Here is a 27,366-nt window from a genome sequence, read left to right as displayed (position 1 = left end):
TTGGCACGGGAGCAGCTCTGTAAGCAAAAGCCATTGCACAGGGCACACAGGGCAGCGCAGAGTCAGCCAAGTCACCCTGTCTTTGTACCTGCCTGGCTCAGGAAGGGCTTCAACATCACACACTGTTCCCCCAGCCATGCCAGGAAAACCCAACACCCACACAGGGGTAGCCTGCAGCTAGAGAGGCAGGAGGTTTCAAGGGCTCTCTCTTCACTGACTTGTTTGGTGTTCAAGTGTTGCAACTCTTTCCCCATCAGCTTTCCCTGAACTTCTTCTGTTAACCCTCCCCCGTGCTTTTTCTTGTTTTCTGTTACTGACTTTTCTCCTTGCTGTATCCATACCAAAAAAGGACAGCAGAGATGACACTGCTGACACATTTTCCCTTTTTAATCAGGTCTACTTTGTTGAAAGCCCTACGATTAAGCTCTCTGCAGCAGGTTCAACCTACTGAACTGTGGCTGTGTGCCCCCAGTACCACCAGACTGTGAGTGACTTGCTTAGAGACACTCACCTGTGGGCTTCAGCGAGCACCTCTCCAGCCTTGATAAAGAGACTATGAACTTGCATAACCAAGGCAGCACTTCCTTTCATGGTTTCAACAATCACATTTATTCCTTGGTTTAAAAGGTTTTGGTTCAACAGTTTTATAAACAGACTTCACAAAATGTGCAATATTTATAAACATGGTTCTTAGTCGCAGTGGTAGTAAGAATCTTTACTTTCATCATAATGTTCTCTTCAGTTATGCAACACAAGGATGATTTTGTTTCCCCTCTTCTCCCTCCCACAATTGGCACTTAATTGTAAATTGGAGAAACTTAAAAAAGACAAAAAAAGTTAATCTAAGCATGATGTTAAAAGCACCTTGCCACAGTATTATGTTTTTATAAGGCAAATTCTTGTTTTGTAAAGCCTAATTGTGCAACTTGGAGACCTATAGAAGGTGGCAGAAATGCCTGCCTTCTCTTATGAGGAACAGGCCTTCATTTTTGCTTCAAAGTGTTCACCCCTCCATATGAACCCCCCCTTAAAAAAGAAGCACAGCTGATAGTACATCAGAACATCTCCTTTACAGGGTGAAAGGAAATTACAGTAGACAAAGGCTGAAAACATGGTGCATAGTAGACAAAATAAGACTGTTTTTAAAAATAAAATTAAAAAAAAAGAAATAAAAGAAGAAAAAGGAACTGAAAAACAAGCAACAATGGAATTTTTCTAGTGGAAAGAGGATTTGTGGGCTTCATAAATAAGTGGAAAATTACTAAAATACTTTGCTATATAATATAAAAAGGCGCAGAGTGTTTTCCAGTTGTCACCTAAGCATTAGATGCAACTTTGTAGGAGTAAGTATTTGGAGGCAGCTTGGAGCTCTGATTGGTGCAGGCATTCCAGCAGGGCAGTGCTGCCAACAGCAGGAGAAATCCACCCAGCAGGACACAAAAGCCACTGAAGTAGAAAGCAGTGTCGTACTCCTGCGTCCAGTCGTAAAACCAGCCTGAGGGTGGGGACAAGAGAGAAAACCATCAGTGAAATGTAACACAGCACTGGTAACTTAGAGAAACATCATATAAATTAAAATTAAAATCCCCAAACAACTAAATAAAATGAAATAAAATAGGCCAAACCTACAGTACAATTTGACCTCTTGGACATGAAATGTGTTTTTCCTCAAAGCCAAATTATGAACAAAATCAGCCTAACAGACTTTATTTTTTGTTGCAGATTTTGATTGCATCTTTCCATTATTATTAGACATGCAAAAGAATTCTGTCTGGTTGTGACAAGCTCACATTCAGTTTATACTGTCCACCTTGACCTTACCTACAATTGGTGGTCCGAGGCTATTCCCAAGTCCAGCGAAGAACATCAATATCCCATAGGCATGAGTCAGTTTCTCAATCCCCACAGTCTTTGTTGTTACATATGGAAAAATTGACCAGTTCCCAGTTAGAAAACCCAAAATCCCAGAAAGCATCGCTAAGCTAAGGTAACTTTTGGCAAATGGAATTGCAAACAAGGCCACTCCTGTCATTAATAAGGTAGTTACATACAGATATAAAGTGTTGACCCACTTAAAATCTGCCAGTATTCCTAAAATAAGTTTGCCAACAGTCGTCATAATGCCAATAATGGAAATAAGGGGCATATAATAGTCATCTTCTCTGATGTTTGCACTTCTTGCTACATCTTCCATGAGCAGAGAAGGAGGAAATCCACCTATATCAAAGAGCAAGATGGCAACAAAGAGAGCTGAAAATACTTTGTTCTTGAAAAGAACTATGGTCTCCTTCCAGTAGGTCAAATAGAGCTGCCACTTCCTTTTGGCAAGTTGCTTGCAGAAGTTTGTCTGTTCGACAACTTTCTTTTTGTAAGTGTCTTTCTCATTTACATTTATTGAGCTCAATACATTCTTACTCAAAATGCTCTCCTGTTTGCAATCAGGCACATTGTTCACACATTTTTCATCAATATAACCCTTTTCAAGGATGCTAATGTTTTCTTCAACAGTCTTTTCCTTTTCATGGTAAACAAAATACTGGTCTGGGACTTTGTCTACACACATTTTCTCTGGTGGAGGAGAACTGGATGATTCCAAAGGTCTCATTAGGCTGCCACATGCTAATATATTTAGAGACAGGGCACCGACTATTAGCAGACACCCATCCAGTCCATACAGCTCAATGAGCTCTCTTTGCAGCGCTGCATATATAAAGAGTCCAACACTTGATCCTATAAAAGAAAAATAAGTTTGGTTTAAACTGAAGAACCAAGACCATTCTTCAACTCTAACAAAATTCCACAATTCAGCAGGTATGAATTCAGTCACAGGAAGGGTCATTTGTGCTCCTCTCTCCCCACTTTCATGAACTGCTAAGTCATCATCCCTCCTGAAGTTACAGTATTGAGTAGCCATAAAATTAAAAAAATCTCAAAATATCTGAACAATTTGTGACAAATAACACTAGCAGACACTTTAGAAACAAGTAGGACCTGTACTATATCCAATGAAAAACATCAGAGAACTATTAAGCCACCCTTCTGCCCTGCACTCACATGCATGTATCCCTTCAGGTACCATTTTCAGTTAGCACAGTTTGAATTTCAGACTCCAACATTTTCTGCTTTCTCCTCTTCGCTGCCACCTTCCTTCTCTCAAGCAGGAACAGACCAGGGGTTCACCAAGACCCCTCCTAGAAGCAGCCCTTGACTGCCTGGTGTTTAAGGAACGGGGTTTGCCGGGTGGGAGTTTACTCCAAAGGCATTTCTGAAGCTCTACAGGACTAAAAATGCATCTGAGAAATTTGGCCATTCAGAAGAAAACACTGAAGAGTAAGAAATTACTATGAACACAAGCATTTAATGCAATATCAATAATTAAAAGAAAAAGCTCTTGGTTGAAGTGAGCACAGATCCATTGTAATTAGTGGATGTCCTCTCACAAACACAGAGCATTGCTTTTCAAGTCAATTTAATGACAAACTTTAAAATTATTTCCTGAAGACAGTCTCTAGGTTATATATAAGCCATATATATACTTCAGTGCTAAACACAGGAAAAATCAATTACAAAATTCATGCTTGTTTTCTCTTCCAGGTACTAAAATTAAGTACAGTTTGTTAAGGTCAGGCTTTAAGGCAAGCTACCTGGAATCCAAACAAAAGCCACTGAAAATGATCCCAAGAAACATTTCTGCAGAAGCTCCCCTTTACTCAGCTTGTGAGGATGTGGTATCAGTATCTCACAACACTGATTATACTGACCCTGTCTCCTCACTGACAGCCACTTGAGAAAACAGGTCAGAGCAGACACTCCATGGCACACAGAAAGCAAGGCATGGGACAGCAGCCATCTGTAACCATTCCTACTTGGGCCATTAAAAAGTGTAAAAGTACAGCTAATGTCAGGTAGTGGTGATGCAGCATTTATATCCTGCATCTCCAATCTCTTTCTCACCTCTGATCCCGGGTAAGAACAAAGAGAAAAAAGAGGACTCTGTGGAATGTTTCCTCTCATTATCCATGGCATGCAGCCCAAGCTACATGAGTCTGCTTTCACTTCAGTGAATATCCTTTCCTCATCTATATTAATGACCCATAGCATACACCTGCAAGTGTAGTGACTATTTTATCTGAAGCCTGAGTTTTTCTCTTCACTGCTACTGACATTTTGATTTAAGAAACTAATAACTTTCTTAAGTTACTGGGAAGTAACTGAGAAAAACATAATCCCCTGGTTTTTATTGCCAGGGTAATGGTGGCTGTATCAGAGTTGAAAAGCTGGAGAGAATGACAATTAAAAGTCCTACCTGTTGAAATCAGACCAAGTGCAAGGCCTCTGCGTTTGTCAAAATACTGGCACGTGATGGTAACTGTTGCAGTGTACAAAAGGCCACATCCAAGACCTGCATAAGAAGAGTTAGATATAAAGCATGCTCCATCCTCTGGGAAATGAATGGCCCTTTGTTATCCCCCAGGTGATGCTGCCTGCACCCTGGGTACGGAGGTACATTTGAACCCTGGCTCAGCACAGGGTGAGCAGCCTCCCTCCCCTGGCTGCTGAGCCTGAGTGCAGCTGGCTGGGTTTGAGGAGCTCCCCAGCACAGTTCTGGGCTCTGTGGGAGGGCTCCAGGGCTCTGAGCCCAGGGCTGGCCCCAGAGCTCAGTGGAGCTGCCTCCCCATGGCTCCACGCCCGGCCAGCAGGACGCCAGGGCCCTGCTGGCCAGTGAGGTGCCCAAATTCCTGACACAGTTAATTTGATAAGCCACCCACAGCAGCACAGAGGGGCAGGTCACCACCTGCCAGGAGAACAGCATTTTCATGCCTCTAGTACAGCATTTTAGGTTCAATCCAGTAATGTGGAGAACAACATTGCTCCCTAATGATCTCTAATTTATCAAATTAGAATGAGCATGTGACAAAATTCCAGAAGAGAGAGTTAGTATTCCTTTAAGATTGGCATTTCATGCCAGCAGACCTGCTTGATTCCAGCCCTTAGGTAAAACCTCATCTTCTCCATCTTTAACAATTGTGGCAACAGAGGACAAACTGTTTTCAATCCCTCATGAACATTTACATTTTTTTTATCTTTTATTACATGGCAACAGCCTGCCCGTGCAACACCCCTCCCTCCCTGCCCAAAAGTGAAGTATTCCTTGATAAATCAAGTCCCAGACTACCACTGCCTCTGTGAATCAGTTTCCCATTTCATATTCATAAACCAAGACTCAAAATAATCAAGACTAAGTCTCAACATGAAGGGAAGCTGTTTCTTACCAACAACTATTCCATATGAAACATAAAGAAAGTATATGTTAGGTGCAAAACTGCTCATCATGAGACCCCCAGCCACCATAAAGCCACTGAAGATAGCTACTGGTCTTGCGCCAAAAGATGATACACATATACTGCAGACAGGACCTAGAAGCAAAACACAGGAAAAACATTCCTAATAAACACCAGCACCAGGAAAACTTCTTAAAAAATATCTGTCTTTGGAAATGTTTCTTGTGGTAACGATTTAAATGTATAATTATATTAAATGACCATTCACAGTACTCTTTTTCACAGAGTTCTCTAAAACAGTTTTAAAAACATTCAAGGTCAGGCTTGTAAAATTTTTGCTCAAGGAGAAACTGAACATCAAGGCCATGAAAGGGTCCTCGGGCTGGATGGAAAGAGCAAGTGAAACATAGGAAGATACAAAACATACTGGACTGTAACACTGCCACTACACAGCTAAGGTGTACAAAGGTTCTGGAAAGGATCTTCATCTTGAGTCACCAAACCAAGACAGACCATCAGCCAGGCCTTGAGCAAGTAAGTGTTTTTTGATGGAGCACAAAAACTGTGTTTCAGAAAGGCAGTACCTTGGTGTGCAATTTATAAAACTGAAATGGAGAAACAGTAACTTGGGATCGCAGTCATGGTAAGAATGCCACCTGGTGCTTACACAGAGGGAATATCTGCTGGTATACCAGACAAACACCATTCCTCCCTGATTTGCAAGGGAATTAAATACCCACAAATAACTCTTTACTACCTATTCCAGTTTCTCCTGTAAAACTACAGAAAATAAAAGTCACTTACTGAGAAAAGCCAAGCAAAATTCAAGTTCAGGAGGGGTTATTCCCCAATATTTCTCAGTTCTTAGTTCTCCTAGTTCTTCAAAACAAGAACAAAGTGGGGCAGAATTCATACTCTCCTCTACTCAGCCAGTTCTCTCCACACAGAAATTGTAAAACAAGCACTTATTTTCAGTTGTGTGACCTGGAATACACTTTTTAGTCTTAAGTAGCATGCAGGCTTGGTGCCCTGCATAAGTAATCAACCAGCAAGGGACTTGGTTTGCAGAGACAATTTATCTGAAACCCAGCAGAGTTCCAAACATTCATTCATAAACTTAGATATTAGCCCCATTCCTACACTCAGCAACTCTGAGATTAGAAGTTAGGTACACCCATGAATGCTATTATTTAGTACAAACACACCAAACCACCTCATCGCATTTGCATCTCATTTGAAGGGATACACACACATACCATGGTCAGTTCAATCTGCAAAACCAGTAATTTTGGAGTCTGCCACTTGTCAAGGTTAGTGCTCCCTGACTCACGTAACTGAGATTCCCAGCAGAAGGGAGGTGAGCCCAGAAAGGTGATAGGAGGTCAACAGTTGGAGCCTGGGCATGGTGCTTGCCTAGGTTTGCAGACAGGAGCGAGCAGCTGGGAATGCAGGCAAGGGTTTCCTGTGGTTGCCAGCCATGGGACAAGCAGTTCTGGCAGGCAGGAGCAGAGATACGTCAGCAGGTGAAACCATCCTCAAAGACAGGGCAGGTCAGAATTTTGCCCCACATTAGAGCTATCTGCCCAGGGAATAGAAAGGGGGGGCAAGTCTGAGCTGGGGCTTATCCAGGCAAAGAGTCAGAGTTACAGAGGAATCAAGAAAATATTCCAGGAAAGGAAGGTTTAATTGGCTTTTGGAAGCAATGAAAAAGGAAGATCTAAGCACTTGCTGCTTCTCAAGAGTCAGCATGCTGTGGGAATGAAAGCTGACCAGTGTAACCTGGGCAGAGTAACATGCTGAGAACAAAAGCTGAGAGCATTAGATTGTTGCTGATTCTCAGAATTAATTGCTAGAACTGACAAATTAAGATTGGTATGTTTCCTAAAACCACGGGATTTGAAAATAAACAAAGGATTGACTCTGTATTACATAAAGAATTCTTCTACACTAAAAGAACAGAAGGTAGTGTTAATATAATTCAATTAAGCAGAGGAATTTGCACTCTTTCTATTCTTTATTTCTGACCCACTACTTTGCTAAAACAAACAGCATTTCCCTTCAGCCTGCTCTCTGTACTTTGACACAGCTACTTTCAGAAGGTCTCTGTCCAGTCTGGAGTGGTGGTGCTGGTACAGACGTCACTGACCCCTGCTAGAGCATCCAAGGTGAAACTGGACCCTCTGACCCCAAGCCAGAGCAAGAGAGACACACAGGTGAAAGATGTGTCTTCATAACCTGACAAGGACATCTCCACTGGAACATGATCAAAACCATCCCTGACAGGGTCCAAGGAGATGCTCTTTCAGCTTCTCCCACTTACAAAATCTAATCCCAAAGGAGAACAAAGAGTACAAAGAGTTCTTTTTGCTCTAACATGGAAAACAACCGGCACAAAACTGAAGAACCTGCTCCAGTTAGCTCAGTATCAATTTGCCATCTCACACAGCAAGAGATCTGGCAGCTCAGCAACAGCCCTGTTTATAAGAAGCAGTGCCAATATAAGTATTAAAATAGTTATTATAGGTCTCTGGGTTGAGAAGAAATACAGCTCCCTCTTCCCCTTCACACTAGGCACAACTTTCACACTCATCACACTGCTAGAAAATTAGTCACAAAAGAAAATCCCCATGACAGCCAGCATCTTTGTCCTTTCCTGCCTCCTCGCACTGCTTCCCTTTCTCTGTTTCCCATAACACTGGCATTTTTTTTTCACCCAGCACAGCACCTTCAGTTATTACCATGGTACTTGCACAGGAGTTGACTGTACACAAACTTGTTATTCTTTACAAATATTTGAAGCACTATGGGTTCAAGGCACTAAGTTCTACTAAAAATCCAACTTTCACAGAGTGCGACTCAGACCTGCCCTGTGGATTTTGCTCGAAGTGGGCATTCTGAGGAATGCAGGAGTCTGCATACAGCCACACAGGAAACAGCTCTTCAGGCAGCATAAGGGTTTTCATTAGCTGACTCTCACTGTAATATGAGCAACATAAAAAAAAATCACAGTGGCAATCTTCAATAGTAAGCACGAAAAATAGCTTAAGAACCAGCATTTTGTTCAGTTTGCCAGCAGCTCCAGGGGGGTTAGCACTGGAACTAGTACAATATTTGATGACATTGATAAATATTTACTTCTTTTACAAATAAAATCCCTAGGGCTTTTTCCTTTCCAAATGATGTCTCTTAAAACTAGACCAAACTCTACCAAAAAAAGATACCAGCTCAATTTATAGGAATGACAGCTAACTCTAGGAAGAAAGACTGAGCACAGGAGCAGACATTGCTCTTCTGCACACGACGTGTCACGGGTCGCAGTCAGCAACACAATTATCAGGGCAGCAGTCAACAGGGTCCCCAGACAAAATGGGAAACAGCAGCAGAAGGAAGATTGGTTTTCACAGCAGATCTTCATACAGAGAGACCAAAGAGGAAGAACACCTAGAAGGGATCATTTGTACACTGGCATTTTTATTAAGATTATTTTGAATTAAATACTTTACCCTCAGTGAGACCTGGATGTGGCAGTGAGTCCTTCTTGAGACACGAAAACAAACCACCTGCTGCTCACTCAGGAACTTAAACCTACTGCAATTTGCTGACCTCCTGACAAGTACAAAGTTTTGTTTTATGGACATCAAGAACTAGCACTTTCTTCCTCAATATTTTCACATAAAGTGAAAACAATTCTGCAAAACAACACTCCCTCCTTCCATTCACTCATCTCAAGGGTCCTCCCTCCTTCACCTCACACACACAACACAAAACCTTTTGCTAAACAAGCAGTATTGGACAGCTGAGTTCTGTTTCTTATCACCTGCATTAATCTGACCCACCCTACCTGGGTATCTGTCCAAGCCTGTTGAAACTGTAGAGTAGAAAAAATGGTCATGGACTGGCATGTAAAATCCACTGGACAAAACACAAGAATATTTTTTGCATATTAAGCGCATTTCTAAAAGCTGGTTATAATAAATACAATATTCTCCAAATGCCTGTACTTTGGATACGAATATAGATCGGAAAAAAAAGCTTTTTATACTGGGCAGCAACCCACTCCCAGCTGATTGGAAAGACAGTTCCCTTCTAAAAAAATTTGTCATATGAACTGGGCTGATTTCAGAGCAATCTTGGGGACACCCTCTCCCCTACACACAAGCTATTTACAGCTTCCATACTGTACAGTGGAGGCTATGTATGTGTGAGGGTTTTGTCCAAAAATATGTAGATGCTGCAAAGGCAGTTATAGAGAAGTAAAATTGTTGCTTGCAAACACAAAATTAAGCTTTTTAAACATCTAGCACTGAATGCCTCAGACCAGCAGAAACACCCCATCAAATTATCAAGGCATGCCTTTCAAGAGAGGATCCTCCCTTTGTTCTTTCTCCATTAATGAGGGGAAGTAGGAATGGAGACATTGCTGGTGTCTCCTCCTGTGCCAAGGACTGTGAAGTCAACTCTTACTATAAACAGCTGTGGTGCCTATTACAGGCGCCAAGGTCTTTGTTTTGCTTTTAACAAGTGTAACATGGATCAAATTTAATTTCAGGCTCCAAATGGATGCAAAATTAAGAACACTTGGTGCAGAAGAAACACATGATGTTCAAGAATATACATAAATATCCTCCTCTGGCCTGTTTTAGTAAGGGAAACCTACTAAGCTTTTCCAATTTCTTCCTGTGCAACAAGCCCTGGAGCCATATGCCACATCTGCCATAGCCTGATCGATGTTGTAACACCTAATTCTGCAGAGAAGCTCTCACCTCTACCCTCTACAATAACACTGATGCTTGTCTTTCACTGTTCTAGGCACATTTCTTCCAATGCTCTGCAAGGTTTCATCACAGAAAGCCATAACCCAAGTCATCCTACAAGGAAGATCTCAGCCAGGTCCCTGCCCTGCTCCCTTCTCCAGCTGACAACGTGAACAGTCCGGCTCGGCTGGACACTGGCCTTAGCAACACTGTCTGTGCTGCGAGCAAAAGGACAGAAATCGAACACCAGGTGCCCAGGAAATGAATCCAAATAAACAAGGTGCTGTACTGGGTTTCTATGTCTCCAGTCTAAGTTTAGCTCTCACATAAGTCAGAAGTAAACATTTCAGAAAGTATACCAGTGCAGCAAACATGAAAGTGCTCACCAGCATCAGCTGCTTAAAAAAATGTTTCAGACTACATGTACAGAAGGAAGGGGAGAAGACACAGAACCTTCTTCTGTGCCAGATGCCATACACGTTTTCCTGAGTTTGGTGAAATGACAGTACTAATACAGCAGAGTCACTGGCCCTAACTTTTTCTGTTGGAGAAGCTGGTGAAAATGACTGCCAGTGCTATCAAAGAGAAAAGCCTTCCTAAGAAAATGGACACAGACTTATTTCCTGTCTGTAGCTGCTTATCTACCATAACTGCCATACGGGCATCCAGTACCCATCCAGACTGGCATCTACAGCTTCACAAAGGTGATGTTAAGTTGATGAGAGCTCACAGAAGAGTCTAAATGGCTCTCCAGTAGAGCCTTAAATAAAAGTGTGTGAGTCTTTTGTACCATGACAAAAAGACTGTACCAAGTTACAGGTTTTAAAGAATATTTAGAAGCAATTTGATTAAATGCACTAGACATCCCTCACACTAATCAAGGGGCACTTCAAAACCTACCACTTAAAGATAACATTATTCATCAGCTAAAAACTAAAATTAAACAACTTGTATCATAAGATTGCATACTTTCGAGGAGGAAATTTAGTATATTTATCATTATCCACCTTGATAAACAGCGGGATCTTTCATTTCAGGTAAAGCTGGAAACATAGAATTTGTTTTCCGCCAACTCTGATAACATCAATGTAATTAAAAGACCTTCCCTGTACTTTCCTTTGAATGCATAAAAGGTAGGAATGATTATTAAGCTTCTGAGTATCAAACTGAAAGAATAAAATCACATGGACAGACACCATTCCTCCTAACCTGTCAAAACTTCATTTAATCATTCTACACCAAAATCAGTTTGATTTTTATTACTCAGTCACAGAAGTTTCCATTTGCTGCTGTCATGGTTTAACCCCAGCCACAACCAAGCCCAGTCAGCCACTGGCTCACTCCCCCACCAGCAGGAATGGGGAGACTCAGAAGGCTAAAAGCTGGAAAACTCCTGAGTTGAGATAAAGGCAGTTTAATAGGGAAAGCAAAGCGTGTTTTGCATGCAGGCAAAGCAAACCAAGGAGTTCGTTCACTGCTTCCCATGGCTGGGCAAAAAGGTGTTCAGACATCTCCAGGAGAGCAGGGCCCCATCACATGTGATGGTTACTCGTGAAGACAAATGCCATCACTCAGAAAATCCCCCCCTTCCTCCTTCTCCTCCCAGTTTATATACTGAGCATGATGTCCCATGGCATGGGCCATCCCTTTGGTCAGTTGGGGTCACCTGTCCCAGCTGTGTCTCCTCCTGACTTCCTATGCACCCCCAGACTCCTGGCCAGCATGGCAGCAGGAACAGCAGGAAAGGCCTCGGCTCTCTTAGCCCTGCTCACCAATAACAAAAACATCTCTGCATTATCAACCCTGCATTCAGCACAAATCCAAAACACAGCCACTGAGAAGAAAATGAACTCTAACCCCAGCCAAAACCAGCACAGCCACAAAGCATGCTGCTAACAATTGCTCACAGTAGCAAGACAGAGGGCACTAAGAAATCTGGAAACCAGCACAGTGTTGACATAAGGGAAAGGGGGTTGAGGCTCTTAACAGAGCCAGAGACTTCTTATCTCCTACAAGAGGGTGTTCTTCTCTTGCAACTTCTTTCTGCCTAGTTTTTCCTTCAGTAGTCACCTTATTTATCCTTATTTTCCTCCCACTTCACTCTCTCACTCATTTATTTAGGTCTTGATGTACTAACAGCAGGAGTTAATACCCATAATACAGAAAAATAGAAAAGTGTGATGGAAGAGCAATATACAGTCCTTTACTCACACCCTGAGACTGAATATGTCTTCTTGTGCTTAGTGATCCACCTGCCCTTGCCCATTTCTCTTCTGCCAGTATTTGCTCAGTTCTGGTGCCATACAAAGCAGTGCTCTTTATTCAGGTCTGTATTGCTATTGGAATATCAGCTTTCTTTTAAGGAGTTTCCTCAGGATCCTGAGCTGCATTTTGTCCATTAAACCACATTATTGTTTTTGCCTGTAGCAGTTACCCTGCTGACAGGCAATTTTTTCCAGGTTCAGCAAATAGATAATAGTTCCCATGGTGAATCTTTGAAAAACAGAAGTTAATTATATGATCCAGTAAATACCCGTGCCTGATATTAAAACAACAACAACCTGGGAAGTTTCAGGTGGGGTTTTATTTCCCTAAAACTCTGCCATTACTCTCCAAGTGACAGTGTCTTATTATAGAAAAGCTTCCAGTCAAGTTGCTTTATTTAAAGCTACTTTTAGCCACAATATTCTAGCCTTCAAAGGGCGTTTTTTCTTAAATAGAGAGTGCAAAGGAGCCCCCACCAGCCCTAACTGGTAGGTTTACTGCTAGAGCTGAAAAATTAGTAACTGGTTTATTAATTGAATTTTTTTCCATAAAGCATTTGAACCATTTCAGATTAAAAGTTTGCTCTGATTTTAAGACAATAATGTAAATGTTAGTCTTAAAGTCTCATTAAAAAAAAAAATTACAACAAAATTACCATTCAGCTTCCCAGAGTGTGGCTTTATTCAAATACAATTATTTTGAATTTTCTAAAGGAAATATCTTTATTGCTCTTTTATTGCTATATTGCTCTGGTTTATGCATAGTGAAAATATAAATGTAATCTTCTTACTCATCTTGACCTAAAACAAAAATGCAGCACCCTCATTTGCAGCTGTCTCTGATACAATTCCAAGAGCACACACAGATGAAAGCATCAGTTGGAAATGTTTCAATTTAAGATAGATACTGCTTCTGCACTTACTGGCAAGCAATCCAATTCCATTTGCTAGCGATCCAACCCAAGCAGTCTTGCCTTTCCCTTCTCCAAAAGCATCCAGCCACTCCAAATACAAGACTCCCACCGCCAGTGGTGATCCATAACACAGGAACTGGGTGAAGAAGGAAACGACAACAATCACCCAGCCCCAACCACCATCTGGTGGCTTCCGAAATGCCATCTCGTCAGCTGGGTGCAGAGGCAGGGGCAGCACCTGTGCAAACAAAGCCCAAACACAACAGAGCGTTAGAAGTGTGACTGAGCGAGGTCTGTGAACACGAGGGAGCTGTGCAGAGAAGCGCACACTCAGACAGAGGCTGGGTTCAGCCAGCCTTCAAGGAACAGCTGCAGCACAGCAGACAGGCCATGAAAATTAGAACTGCCATACTTCCACCTCTGCTGTGTGACACAGACAGTGCCCAAAGCGTGGTAAGTTGTACGTACACCAGCACTGTATGACAGAGAAACCTTCAATGCGCTGAGTGTTAAACAGGCTTTGTGAAAACCTCAGGCAGTAACATCTGAAAGATGCCTCATGGTCACCTTCTGTTAAAACCATGAGTATCAAAAAAGGAGTAAAAAAAATCTCTGCTTGGTTCCCATCTCAGCATAGTATCTTGCCACTTATTAGGGTGTTTGCCACCAGATAGTGCACTCTGGGAGGGGCAGACCAAGAGGAAGACTGACATTTTGGGCAGTAGTAACAGTTTAGTACTCTGCTCTGTAAACAAAGTGATGTGTAGAGTGTTGTACCCAAAAATCACTTTGTATATATTAGTGAAGTGAGCTCTAAGACTGGGTACAGGTGTGGCTTATATGCCAAGACATGACAGCAGTAAACATGCACACAAAAATCTGCTATAACCTGTTAGAGTGTCTGCCCTCTGCGCTTCCCCAAATTGGCAATCCCTTCCTGGACTGCAGAAATACCACCTTGCTCCTTTGCATGGCACGATCCGTCACCTGTGCATCTATGGCTTTAAATAACCCACCACCCTCGCACCTTCTCAAGGTGAATGTAGGGATCAATACTTCTAAAATCTAGCAAAGAATTTACAGGTTTTCCAGGCTGCACTGCTTTGGAGTCCCCCTGTGCACACAACCAGCCTGCCCTCCCTCTCTGCAGGGAGCAATCTGCCCAAGTGATGATCACAAAACCCATGCTCTGTTCCCGGCTCTGACACTAACCAGACATAAGATTCTCAACAGTTTTATTTCCTTTATCCTGGAAGATAGAAAGAGATAAGGTCTCACCCTGTTTTCTTCATGAAATATTCTCAAGGATCATCTCCACACTGCAGCTTAAGCATTAAGAGTGCTGCAGTAACAACTCTGCTCTGGGAGTCTCCCAAGAGGCAAAGCAGAAAAATAAATGCATTGCACTGCCTTTTTGACTTATAACCCAGAGGAAATGGAAAAAAATACTGCTGTATGAAAGCAATGGGGAAAACAAGCAGACAGTAACAGAATTCCCATTTGAGCGCCTCAATTTTCTTGGGCAATTTTAAAGAATTTGCATGGAAAACTTACCAAAAACATTACAGTATAAAATTTTGAGGAATAATTGTATAGAGACATGAAAAAGGCCAGTTGTACCTTACAGATGCACTTAAATGTTACTTTGAGGGTAGATACTCACAGATGATGAAAAAAAAGTCCGTCAGCTTCCTATAACTGTACCTTCATGTGACAACTACCTGCAGAAAAAGAACAAAGGAAGTTTTCAGCCAAAGTATCACTGCAGCAGTTAACACAACTCTGAAAAAAATGGTGGCTTCACATGAAATTTCTTCTTTTTAATATCTTCTCAGAGGAACTTCAGAAGCAATCAAGTTATCTCAGTGGAGAAGTACTGATCCCCTGCAATTAATTACCATCTGACAGCAGCCTTGAGCCCTCAAATAACAAAAACGTTGCCCACTAATGTAAAATACATTTTGACTTTCTGGGTCCTTTGGGAGTGATTTACAATTTTAACATACTGACTGTCCTTGAAGATACAACATTCCCAGGCACAAATATTACAAAGTTATTTGTTTCAGTTACAAATGTAAGCTCTGACTCACTCCAGTGCCGGGTGAATGTCCCATGATCCCATGAGATGCAAGGGTGGCAGCTGGGATAGACAGAAGTCATTCCCTACCATAAGGTACCAAAGCATTAAAAAGCTGCTTATAGGCTCTTTCCTATAACAATATCCTTTACACAAAAGGGGATCCCCGTATTTCTACATGAAATATTTGAGCTATGTGAATGCAGCCACCAAGAGATGACCTATGCATCTCTCCATGAGTTAAGTAATTATCGCTTGGCTTGTTTCGTCCCTGCCTAGAGGAAAAAATAGTGGAAATAAGTAACAGCTTTAAAAGCAGACAGTGAGACAAAGCAAGGAAGTTTTCAGAAAAACTCTACAATAATGGAGGTAGACAGTGAATAACCCCAACTCATATTTGTTTAAAAAATAAACTTTAGAAAACAAACACATTTTAGCTGTTATATTGATTTCCATTATATTGATGCCCTAAAATTTGGCACAAAGACAACTGAGTTCAGCTCTGCTATTCTAAACACTTGATGGGAAGGAAGCAAGGACAGGGCAGGAGATGATAAAAGATTTTGTAGTCTTAAGTCACGTAGTCTTTTCTTATAGAAAGATTAAAAACCTCTGGATTAGTTTGGCACCTGATGCAATGCTGCACAGCATAACTGAATTTAACCAACTGCTCCCAATTTACAGCAGCAGAAGTGCAACCTTCTACATCCTGACAACTCCTACTTTGTATCACACATCTCTTTCACCTCTTTTAGCTAAATAACAAAATTTTAGGCATCAAAACCATCTCTATTTTCTAAATGTGCCAAGCCATTTAGAGTCTGCAAGTGTCAAGTGAAAAGTAAAAAACACCATCATTTTCCCCCCAGAAATCATCCTCAGAGGAATAACAGATCTATAAAATCCCAGGGGCTGTTTTTAATGACCTGGCTTCCCTTCCCTTTTTTTGCAGGTTATTCCTTCACCCCACACTGCTGTGTGCCTGATACCTAAAATGAGATGTATTTTCTAACTCCCCTGAAGGCTGAAGGCCATAGACAGCAGGGAGCTGACAGACCTGCATGAGGAGCCTGTTCCCCAGAGCCCTCTGCTATGATAGTTAAAGATGTCCTGGACAACAAAGCCACTGCTAGGACCGTATCAATCCACTTTCTATTGGCACAGTATTTAATGCTTCCCTGAAGGTGACAAGTTATACTGTAATAGCTTGGTAGCAGGGAAAAGAACTGACAGTGAGAATTAAACCTTCACTTGCATGGACATCAAATCTCTGCATCAACTTGGGAGGGATCCAAAGTGCCTTTTACTGTTTTCTGTCTGTACAGAAGGAGGACACAAACTGTACAGATAACTGTGGACACCAAAAATAAAGAAGCAGAAGCCCACACAGAGGGGAGTGATCAATAGTTTTGTTTTTTTTCTCAGAACCAGCCCGGAAGAGTTGTGTGATCCTGGTAACAGACAAACAACCATTTAAGATTCAGGTGGGAACAGTCTCACAAACCTTACTGTTCACTAAACCTAGGGATATTGTTTCAGGCTCTAGGAAACCAAATTACATAAAAATACTGAAATAGAGACATGAAGCACAAAGAATTGAACACTAACTTGAAATTTGGTCAGAAAAAGCTTTTCAGTGAGTTGTACTCACTGCGAATAAGAATCAGAGGAAGAGAGCTGCTTGATGAACGCCTTTACCAACCACAACAAAAAGAAACCCTAGAGAACAAACTGAACAACAGTTTCAATGTGGAAAGAGAGAAGTGTCTGGCTGCAACTATTTGCTTTGCTCTGAGCAGCAGTACCACAATACTGAACTCCCTTCCTATAAATCTTAGAATTTGGCTTAAAGATGACAGATGAGCACAAAAAAAGAACATGAGTACCACTGGAACATTAGCCCTCAGCACAGCAACTTGTATGAATCCATGGCAAAGGGACTCTTGAGAAAGACAGTAGCAACGATTGCTTCCAGTTTGTTCTGCGCGCAGCCGGAGCCTGGGCAAGTGTGTTGCTTTCTGCGAGCAGCACATGGCTGCAAAGAAAGCCGATGTCAGCAGAAACACTGCGTGATTAACACTGGGCTAGTCAAGTTTTGCAAGGCACTGCTACAGATCAAGACGGTACCAGCCAGAAAAGTAACATCCCTCATTTTAAGCTGAACCAGATTTCTTCTAACATTCTGTTTATTTTTCAGGCGAGTTCTTGCAATTACCATCTGAAATTTCTGCTACCCTTAGCTTGCAAGGAACACCCTGAGCATGAGAGCGGTGCATTATATTTGCTTTTAACATACTCATCATATCCAAACACCTGCATATGTACTGACGTGACAGTGTAAGCACTGCATTAAAATCACTGCAAATGCATCTCTACTCCCATGACATCCGACTTTAACTGATGTTCTAACTACAGTAGCTTCCTGTGTGACACTGAACATATCTATTTCACTTCTACTTCTCAGTATTCTCGTCTGCCTAGTTCTCACACTTCTCTACTTGCCCTTCTGTAAGGTAAGCAAGAGGCTTGTCGATATCAATGTTTCCTTCTATTTCTGCCGGATGACAGAAGAAGTGTGACATTTAAAACAAAACAAAAACACCAGAACAAAACTTACCAACAATATAATAATGTTCTTCTATTGTGCAAAATTAGTTTACATTAAGAAGCATCAGTGGGGCAGCACATAAACCAGCCATCTTTGTACAAATCTGTCAGCTCAGCAGAACCAGTCCTACCTGTTTCCAGAGCCTCACTGCTCCAGACGGGATGGAAACCCCCCCACAAGTATAACTGCCTGTCGGACACTAGCACGCATCCGTGCAGGCAGATGTGAGCCGGCGCTGCTAGAAACCACCAGCGAACACGATTTACCAGGTATCTCCTCTGCAAAACGAGAGCACCATGTGTGTCGCGTTACGCATCACAACCTGCGAGGGTCCCTTCGGCATCTGCTCCCTCCGGCATCTGCTCCTTCAGTCCGTCCGTGCTCCCTGGCCAGAGTCTCCGTGGGGATGGATGGCCTCTTATAGCCCCTGGCTCGCCTGGCCTCTCCCCACGCCCTCGGGGGACCAGCCCGCAGCCCCGCGTTACACATTGACGCCTTCCATCTCCAGGCCGGTTTCGACGGGAAGCGCTCATCCGCGCAGTGACGCGCACCAAGAGGTGACTGAAGGTCGCCCTCGCCGTCCCTACGCCACACACGGCGAGACAGGGTCGAGCCACAGAGCCCCGCTCCGGGGCAGCCGCCGAGGTGCCACGAGGCGCCCGCAGTGGGCACACGCCGAGGCCGATGAGCTCCCGCAATGGGCACGCACCGATGGCGACGGGCGCCCGCTGCCATGTGCCCGTGGCAGGTGCTTGATGTCGCACACCGCCTAGCGCCCACCGGATGCCAACAGGGCACAGCAGGAGGCACCACAGCCAACACCGAGGGGTGGCCGTCGTCGGGCACAGCAAGAGATGCGGCCGCTCCGGGCCGGCGGCACGATCCGCTCCTGCTCCTTTTCCCGAAGCCTCTCCCCGGAGACCGCGCAGAGTCTTCCCGGGCCCCCGGCCCGGCCCTGCCACCCCCAGCCCGCGGGGCAGCTCTCGCCGCAGAGCGCGGCCGGGCCGGGCAGAACCGGGGGGCAGCGGCCGCTGCGGGGGCTCCGTCCGGCCGCCCCCCGCGGCCCCGTTCCCCCCACCCGCGCCCCCCGCCCCCAAAGCGCGGGTCCCCCCGAGGGCCCCGGCCCCGTTACCTGCGGGCGGGCGGCCCGTGGGGCGGGGGCCCGGAGCCGCCCCCGGGGAGCCGGGGCAGCCCCGCATCGCGGCGCGGCGGGCGGGCCGCGGCCGGCACGAACCGGTTGTAACTCGGGCGGGGGAGGAGCTGCCGGGGGCCGCCACCGCCTCCGCCCGCAGCCCCGGCGCGGGGGGGGGGGGCCGCCCCGACCCCCGCCCCTCCGGGCAGGCGGGGCCGCCGCTCGGCTCTGACTCACCTCTGCCGCGGACCCCTGCGCTGCCCTGCTCCGGGGGCAGACCCCCGCCCCGCCGCCTCCCCCTGCCCGGCTCTCCCCGGGGACAGCCGGACGCGCGTCCCCCGGCCGAGGGTCGTCCCCAGCCTGGGGCCGGGCGGCCGCAGCGGAGCCGTGCGGGAGCCGCCCCCGTGCCCCGCGCAGCGGCGGAGGAGCGGCGCTCACCGCGGAGTCCCGCCGGGTGCCCCTGCCCGTCCCCAGCGCAGCCCCGCCACCCTCGGCGAGGGCCCGGCTCCGAGGCACGGTGACCCCCTGCCGCCATCCCCCTGCTACTTGCACCGGCGCCGCGGCACCGCCGGGCCGGGCTATCCTGGGCACGCCGCCGCGGCGCCGAACCTGGCCGGGTCCCCCGGGCAGCGGAACGGCCGCAGGACGGGCATGGGCGCTGGCTCCCGCCACCAGGAATGCCAAAAGGCCGCAAACTTGAGCTGCAGACAGCGATGCAGGCAGCGCACATGCAGCACTGCAACCCCAGCCTGCCAGCTCGGGAGAGACAATTCACTCGAGAGACAATTCACTCGTGTATCAGCACACCCACTGCCTTTAGAGGCCGTCTCATCACAGGCCTGACCCGGATCCGTGTGCATGGCACGTCCAGCGCTGTCACACATACGGCATGGTAGTCGTCAAGGCGTGCAAGTTCAGCCACCTGCGATATTCACCCTCCAGACTGCAAAGGCTGTTGCAGAAGCTGACTGAACACTCAGCAAGCATCAGCCTCTATCCCCGGCGTGTTCAGCCTGACAGCTCTGCTGCTACCTCTGCCCAATTAGAGCTCATGTAACGATACACTGCAGGTGGAAATACAAACATTCCCAAAGTTGAATGAAATTCTGAGAGTTGAAATATTCCTAGACCTGAAATTCCGATGAAACCTCAGATGTTCACAGCCTCTGCAGTTCCTACAGGTACGGCACCACTCCCCTTTTCAGACCTGCAGTCCAGACTTTCTCCTTCATGCAATATTTACAAAGGTTTGTGAACTTCAAGTGTCTTGATCCGCACCTCACAGTGTTCAGGTAAACATCAAAATTAATACTTGCTACTGGAAGGACTGACACAAGAATGACGTGAACTCAAGCCTCACTTCTAAGACATCTCAGCTGGCATACGGTTCAGTGTTGTGTATCTCATGTAGAAAAGGGCAGCCAGCTGAAGGGGGCTGGGGGGAAGAAAGGAGAACAGGAACTCCGAGAGCTCTAGAAAACTGTTCCAGGGAGGAGAACTGAAATAAATGGCATTTAACCTAGAGAGAAGGCAGAGGGGAAACGTAATAGCATTCTTCAAGAACTGTAAGAGGTTACTGTGAAGCAAAAGGAAGGAACTGTTCTGCACATACATTAGACAAGTAAAAGAGGTGAGTAGGCTTAAATTCCATCGCCAGGTAACCGCTACAGATATTTTCCTACAGATATTAGGAAAAGCTAGGCTAGCTTGCTGCTGGCAGAGATTTCTTTGGGAGAGCCCAGCATTTTGGAAACACGTGCACTGGGGTTGCTGAAACAAATGACTGAAGACAGCTGCCCAGACAGTAAACAGCCGCTGTTTACTCTGATTGCTTCTTGGGCTTCAGAACACAGGCTGAAATCAAAAGGGTGACTGAAATCTATCCATAGCCACAAAAAAATGGCTGGGAAACAACAATTCTGAATTAACTGCTCAAGATGTGCTGTTTTCTACACTTCAATACAAAACTTTTTTGCAGACAAGTGCATATAAATCTCCAGTTCCCATTACAGTGGATGATATAGAAGCTTAAAAAACAACCTTGTGGGCTAAAATTAGCAAAATTGGTTATGAGCATCTGAAAAAATTAGTGTATTCACAGATGCACAATGGTTTAGCTGTACAGGAACACCTGCCAGAGTTAAGGCACATCAGTGACAAAGTGCATTGACACACACTGCATCCTTATGCACAGGAAGCAAACCCAGTCCAATGTAAACCAGACTCAGTTCAGATCATAGGCAGCTTTGGAACTGAACAAGAAACACCTCTTGAGAATAAATATGCACTTTAAATGAATATATCTTGACCCTAGTTGCTTTACTCTAGCATCTCTGGATGTCCTCCTGATGACAAGTCCCCTGTTTTAATTAAACCCATTCTTAATATGAATATGCCAGTCAAGTGCATACCATAATTTTGAAAGGGCAGCCTTGCTGGCAAGAGACAGAACTGGGAAAACAAGCCACAGCAACACAGGGTTAGAGGGAAGAGTCCCTCCTCCATGTCTCCTTTGTCCCTGGTTTCATAACAAGCAATGCAGCTCTGTTCAAGTCTAGGTTTCTGCTCACTTGGCCTACAGTATTTTGGCAACTGCCACTTGGCTTAGATTTCAGATCACTGGTTAATCTTCTCATTTCTTCTCTTCAGAAACCCTTCCTACATGGCCCTCCAAAGCCTAGTGAATTATAACAGTGCCATAGCTGCACCATTACACTTTCATCCCACACATCACCAGAATTCTTAAATCCTCACTTTAAAATAGAAAATGAAGTAAAACACTGAATAATTCCTATAAGCCACTTTTCCCCCCTGCCTGTGGGGTCTAAGAATCCAAAGGATAAAGGTACTCATGTAGCATAACCAGGGATGAGAGCAGATCCTAGTTAAAAATTTACCTGATTTTTGGTACACCATGGTTGCAGGATGTGCAGTTCTGGGTCACTCGCAGCTGTACCAGCAAACAGATGATTGAGGAATGTTCTCTACCTCACAGACAGTGCACCAGCAGCAGCTCAGCTCCTGAAGGTACAGAGAAGAAAATTAGAGGATATTCATACAGCCATCTTAGAAGGGGTCCTTCCCAGCAAGGAATGCAGCTGGTGCTGAACACCATAAATCTGATCAAAACAATTATCACCCTGGGTAAAGGGGGGGCAGGTTTGGCAGGTTTTGGTTGGGGTTTTATTTGTTTGTTTGTTTGATTTTAAAGAAGGTCCAGATTCTGCAATGGAGGAAAATCTCAAAATATAACCCAATTCTAAATATTTTATCAAATACTGTTTTTTAAACTGTGGTCCAGACTGGGGAGCATCCTTTTGTATTTTTGCAGGCCTTATGCAATGAGCGTAGGAGGAGAGAGTCTGGAATGAAAGGGCAAGGCTAATATGGGCAAAGTCTGTCTTAGGTGTTTCTTAACTTGCTTGTGGAAAATGTCCATTAATGATTGAAGGGGGAACAAGGTGAGGAGAACAATCAGTAGTTTGACTGGAGTTTAATTTAAGCAGACATACTAAATATTGATGCACTCGCAGAGTCTAAAGGACACTCATTTGTCTTCAGCAGCCACAGAAGGCAACAATTCCGTGGTTATAAATTAACCCTTCATGTGAGAGGTGAGAAGCATGAGGCTTGTCAAGTGCTATTTGACCACATTAGGCAGGGTCACTACAATTTCTCCCAGATTTGTGTGAAAGGGAACAAGACTGTTCCAGCTGCAAAGAACAGAGATTTCCTAGAAAATGCCAATAAAGTACGACAAAGCTCCCTGGTGACACCACAGGGAATGTTGCCTACTTTGTCTGGGGAGGTGCAGATGTAGTGGCAGGATTGTCTCTCACACAGTCTGGCTGTCACTAATAAGATGAAATCCAAGGTTTCCACACTACCCTCTTCTGCAGAAGTCCCATAACATGGGCAAGGCCTGAAGTCTGTGTTCAGATGAACTGTGTCCCCAGTCTAACCATGTCTGACAAACTGGTCAGCTGCACACAAGAGAGGTGGAGAGGAACATTTTACAGGAGCATGTAGTGACAAGACAAGGCAAAATGGCTTTAAACTGAAAGAGGGCAGAGGTAGATTAGGTATCAGGAAAAAAGTCTTTAATGTGAGGGTGGTGAGGCACTGGCACAGGCTCCCCAGAGAAGTTGTGGATGCCCCAGCCCTGGAAGTGTTCAAGGCCAGTCTGGATGGAGCTCTGAGCAATCTGGTCCAGTGGAAGGTCCCTGCCCATAGCAGAGGAGCTACAACTAGATGATCTACGAGGTCCCTTCTAATCCAAACCATTCTATGATTCAAATGCTGCTTTGCAAATCAGTTTTCCATGTTAGTCTTCAAGCCTACATATGTGCAAAATAAACACCACATGCAAACCTTCTGCAAAGCTTGTAACAACAGGAAAGCAGCAGTCATCTAGGTTTAAAAAATTGTAGTCTATAATGTCTTCTTTTTTGCTTCTCTACTTTCACATGACTGAATGGATGAAGGGTTTTTTAGGTTCTCTTTACCTACCCATATAGGTAGGACATTACCTGTATGTCCTCATGAGGGTATTACCAAATGAGAGAAAAGCTATCTAATCAAGTAACTTTAACTTGCTTCTCACTTAAATGCTCTTGCTATGCAGCACAATCCACCAATGCAGCTGCAAGGAGTGTTTTTTGAAGATGTCAGAGGTACAGTTTCCCAGTAAAAGTTTGTTGTAACAAACTAGGGAAATGTAACAATTTTTATATAACATAATCTTCTGAATCTGCTGCATATATTTGCATTATCTAAACTGATAAAGGAACTATTTGGGCTTGGTAAATAATGAAGTTTTCCATATTCATACATTAAGGAAAATCACATTATTTTAAGGCTATTTTAAAAATCACGTATACTTCAACTAAAATACAAAAGTGCACCATGTAATGGTAAGTAAGTGCTGACAGCATGAATCACATCTGCTAAGGGTGTAAAATGGAAATAAAATTAGCCCTGTGTCTCTAAGCAATGGAATTTATCAGTTCTATTTTCTTTCGGGAAATATCTAGCAGTATATTTTTATTATGGCATAGGTCCCTCATGACCTTCAGGTTAGCCATAAATTCACAAAGATCAATGCGAGTACAAACCACAAATGTGATTTTTACTGGGACAAATTTTCTGCTGCTCAATGCTGTCCTCCCTTTCCTGATCCTGTTACATGCCACTCACAGTAAAGCTAATCCCCAATTAAGATGGGGCAGCATCATGCTGGGACAGCTCAGAATGCACTCACTGTTTTAGGAAAAAAATTCCATCTCCTTCAGAAGATCAGAAGATCCCTTATAGACAAAGGCAAGAGTCAGAGCCATCTCATATAGCAGCAAATCTTGTATATACGAGTAGGGATGGCTACATTAGAGAACCAGATGACAGAAAAAATACCAGCATATTAAAAAAATCACAGTACATAAATAAATTACTTTTTCAGAAAATAACTCAGTAACATATCTTTCCCTTTTCTCCATCACACCCTTTCTGACCTATTGTATTTAGGGCACATAAAGTGCTTGTTTAACTAGAGGGAGGCAGACTGGTTTGTGCTAGCTCTACTTTTCTGTTCTTAATCCAGAGTATCAGATTTCTCCTCTGAGTTCTATTTTGTATTATTCCTGCTTTAATGGGCTAGAATAACCCACCTTTATGGAAGAATATGATACAAAATGGTTAAATATATGTTCACTTTAAGCAGTGGATGGACACAAAATAGAGAACTGGAACCTTAGTACTGCTGAAAAGCATTGTGATCTAGAAAAGGCAAATACCAGAATGTCCCACACCACAACCCCCAGGGTGAAGGCTGCAGCAATCAGAGCTGTGGCAGAGGGCACGGTGAGGTGACTGAAAGGCATTAAAGAACGTCCTATAAGAAAATAATGACTCATTTGTTTTACACAGGATTATCTCCAGCTTCTGCCTGTTGAGCACATGACAAGGGGGGCTGTTACCAACACCACACACTACTGATCCTCCAGTGGGACTGGACCATTCACGACTGTGTGAGGAATGAGACAACTCTTAGTAAAAATTAAAATAATTAAAACGGAAAAATTGAAAAATTACAGAAATTAGAAAAATAAAAAATTTGGGATCCTAGTGGCTCAGGAGGTATGCCCCAGGAGTGCAGGGATTAGAGATCTTCAGGCTTAGACAGCACTGGACCTCTGGTGGAAGAACTTGCAGTGCTGGGCTGACTTTTAGCTAATCCAAAAGTCAAAGGTAAAAATTATTAAAGGCTCCTTAAAAGGAGTAAGGCTTAAGTACCCAGCACTGGTATCCCCTACCACTAATGGGCAGAGGTCTCTCCGCTGTTCTGAGGGGTGCATCGTTTTTTATAGTGCCTTTGCTCCGCCCCAGTCCGCCCACAGCCCGCCCACAGCCCGCCCACAGCCCGCCCATAGCACATCCCTTTGGTCCAAAGTGATCGGTGTTTTCCTTTTGACAGATCATCTCTGTCTGCCAATAGCTCCTCGTTGTCAGGGGGGTGGGAACAGCTGAAGTAAGGGTGGTAACATGTCCTCATTAAGATTCAGGTTGCTATGGAGCTTACTTGCAGAATAAGGGCTATGGGGCTAAAAATAGCAATTGGCTGTTAGGACTGGGGTTTTGGAGTTAGTCCCGAGACTAAAGTGCAAAGCAAAACCCTCAAAAAACACATTAAAATACATCCAATACCTCCCAAAACATCCACAAAAGCAGACAATGAACATAGGAGAAACAACTCTTACAGTGTACAAGTGGTTTAAAGTTTGAAAAAAAGGGATTTTTAACTAGGAAACTTTTAACTGGGAATTTTAACTGGGACTAGTGCAAATACACTGTTTTGAACAAGTGAAAACACTAATAATGAAGCTTGATAGTGAAAACCATAATAATAAAGCTTGATTTTTGTACCTGGGTTGATGGGTCAACTTTATCATTCAATTAAAAGAACTGTTTAACTCAAAATTAACTAATTAAGGCACTTAACATGCAAAGACCAAGCTAATTAGGGATTTCATGTATGACAACTGACAGTCTGATGCTCCAGGAATCCTCAGTTCTCCCTCCGTGGGTAGGTTTTAGTCTTTGTAAAGACTATAGAAAAAAGACTTTGACATGTTTTTGCTCTGGAGCTGAAGTCATCTGTTCGTTTACAATCTCAACAAATCAAAGGCAAGTATTTCTGTTGAGGTGGACACCAGGTAGAGCATGAATCCTGGAGACAGCTCCTCAGGAATAACGTTTGCCTATCCCCTGCTGACAATTCATCTATTTCTTGCCAACAGAGGGTACTGAAGTTTAATGGCACACATTTACCAGGGCAGGAAGCAGCATAATGCATTCCTGTGAGACTTTGCAGAGTACAGACATACTCTTTTCATCTTGCTTGAGTACTAAGTTCATTTACTAGACTCGAGTTAGCTTCCCCCTCTCTTATTTAACCATATTAAAGTATCAAGGAAGGCATTTATTTTCTGTCAATTTAATGGAGAGGATAATAGTAGCAGTGTGAAAGAGCCAGAAACCCAAACTCATCTCATTGCTCTCTTATTTCAGTGCAAATGCTGTCATTTTTTTCTGTATAATGCAGTCCTGCCACTTCAGATGTAGCATTGTTTCTAATGCTGCCCTTACCCTAGCGTTGAATCCTCACAGGCTGAGACCACGATCCCAAATTACACTCCAATTCTCTGGTTATGCTCATGCATTGATCTGTTGGCAATGCAGCCTGTGCTAAAACAGTTCACAATTAATCACTCCAAATGTCTGTAAAGAGCCCCAAAAACACACATCTCTTAATTTTGACTGCCAAGACAAACTTAGTGGAGGAAAAAAAGGGAAAGCAAGATTCCACAATGGGAGAAGGTTATTTTAAGCTTATGTCAAGATGACACCCAGGGCTTGTCTAAATATAGATTTGTCCACTGTAAACACCCTTAATCTGTGTTTAGTACAGACACATGCAGAGTTACTCAGCAATGACAGACAAGTTTTGCATCCACACCCAGGCCCACAGTAACGCTCAATCATAACCAATTCCTGAAGAAATAGTTTGTTAGTAGGTTTATGCCTCCAAAGAGAATCATTAACCAAGAAAAGCTTGCCTCCTGCTGTTGGCATCACACTTTTGACATCCAAGCTCTCAAGATGAGAAGCAATGTCATCAAGGGGCTGCAGCTTTCAGTCCCAGCTCCTTTACTTGCCATGGTTTGCAAAGAACAGGCTGGGCTGTGCAAACATGCTCCTGGGCCTCTGTAGTGGCTCACAGGTGACAATGCAGGAAGCAGCCTCTGCTGGGCAGGTGTGGGTCATTGTTCTGCCACTCAGA

General features: G+C 44.0%; 1 protein-coding gene across 4 annotated transcripts; it reads right to left on the bottom strand.

The window, feature by feature from the left end:
• Nucleotides 1-585: 585 nt before the first annotated feature.
• On the bottom strand, nt 586-19,120 carry SLC16A9 (solute carrier family 16 member 9). 4 transcript variants are annotated; one of them, XM_069019105.1, is made up of 7 exons: nt 19,032-19,120; nt 14,878-14,935; nt 13,224-13,452; nt 5,274-5,417; nt 4,307-4,402; nt 1,822-2,730; nt 586-1,495 (listed from the first exon to the last, which is right to left on the bottom strand). In XM_069019105.1, the coding sequence occupies exons 3-7, from the start codon at nt 13,417-13,419 to the stop codon at nt 1,317-1,319; spliced, it is 1,524 nt and encodes a 507-aa protein (XP_068875206.1). In that variant the 5' UTR covers nt 13,420-13,452; nt 14,878-14,935; nt 19,032-19,120; the 3' UTR covers nt 586-1,316. The 4 variants fall into 4 exon arrangements, with proteins under 4 accessions (XP_068875206.1, XP_068875205.1, XP_068875208.1 ...); XM_069019104.1 differs by lacking the exon at nt 19,032-19,120 and adding an exon at nt 18,166-18,871; XM_069019107.1 differs by lacking the exon at nt 19,032-19,120 and adding an exon at nt 18,222-18,871.
• Nucleotides 19,121-27,366: the final 8,246 nt, after the last annotated feature.

This window comes from Aphelocoma coerulescens, chromosome 6, assembly GCF_041296385.1.
Source record: "Aphelocoma coerulescens isolate FSJ_1873_10779 chromosome 6, UR_Acoe_1.0, whole genome shotgun sequence".
Lineage (NCBI taxonomy): Eukaryota > Metazoa > Chordata > Aves > Passeriformes > Corvidae > Aphelocoma > Aphelocoma coerulescens.
The sequence above is the reverse complement of the archived record's forward strand: the minus strand, read 5'-3'. Positions and strand labels throughout refer to the sequence as shown.

Coding starts and splice junctions, on each gene's coding strand:
- SLC16A9 (XM_069019105.1), bottom strand. CDS start 13,419: ATGGCATTTCGGAAGCCACCAGATGGTGGTTGGGGCTGGGTGATTGTT. Junction 5,418..13,223: donor TGGAATTGGATTGCTTGCCA/GTAAGTGCAGAA, acceptor TTTTGCTTCTAG/GTCCTGTCTGCAGTATATGT. Junction 2,731..4,306: donor ACTTGGTCTGATTTCAACAG/GTAGGACTTTTA, acceptor TTTCTTTTATAG/GATCAAGTGTTGGACTCTTT.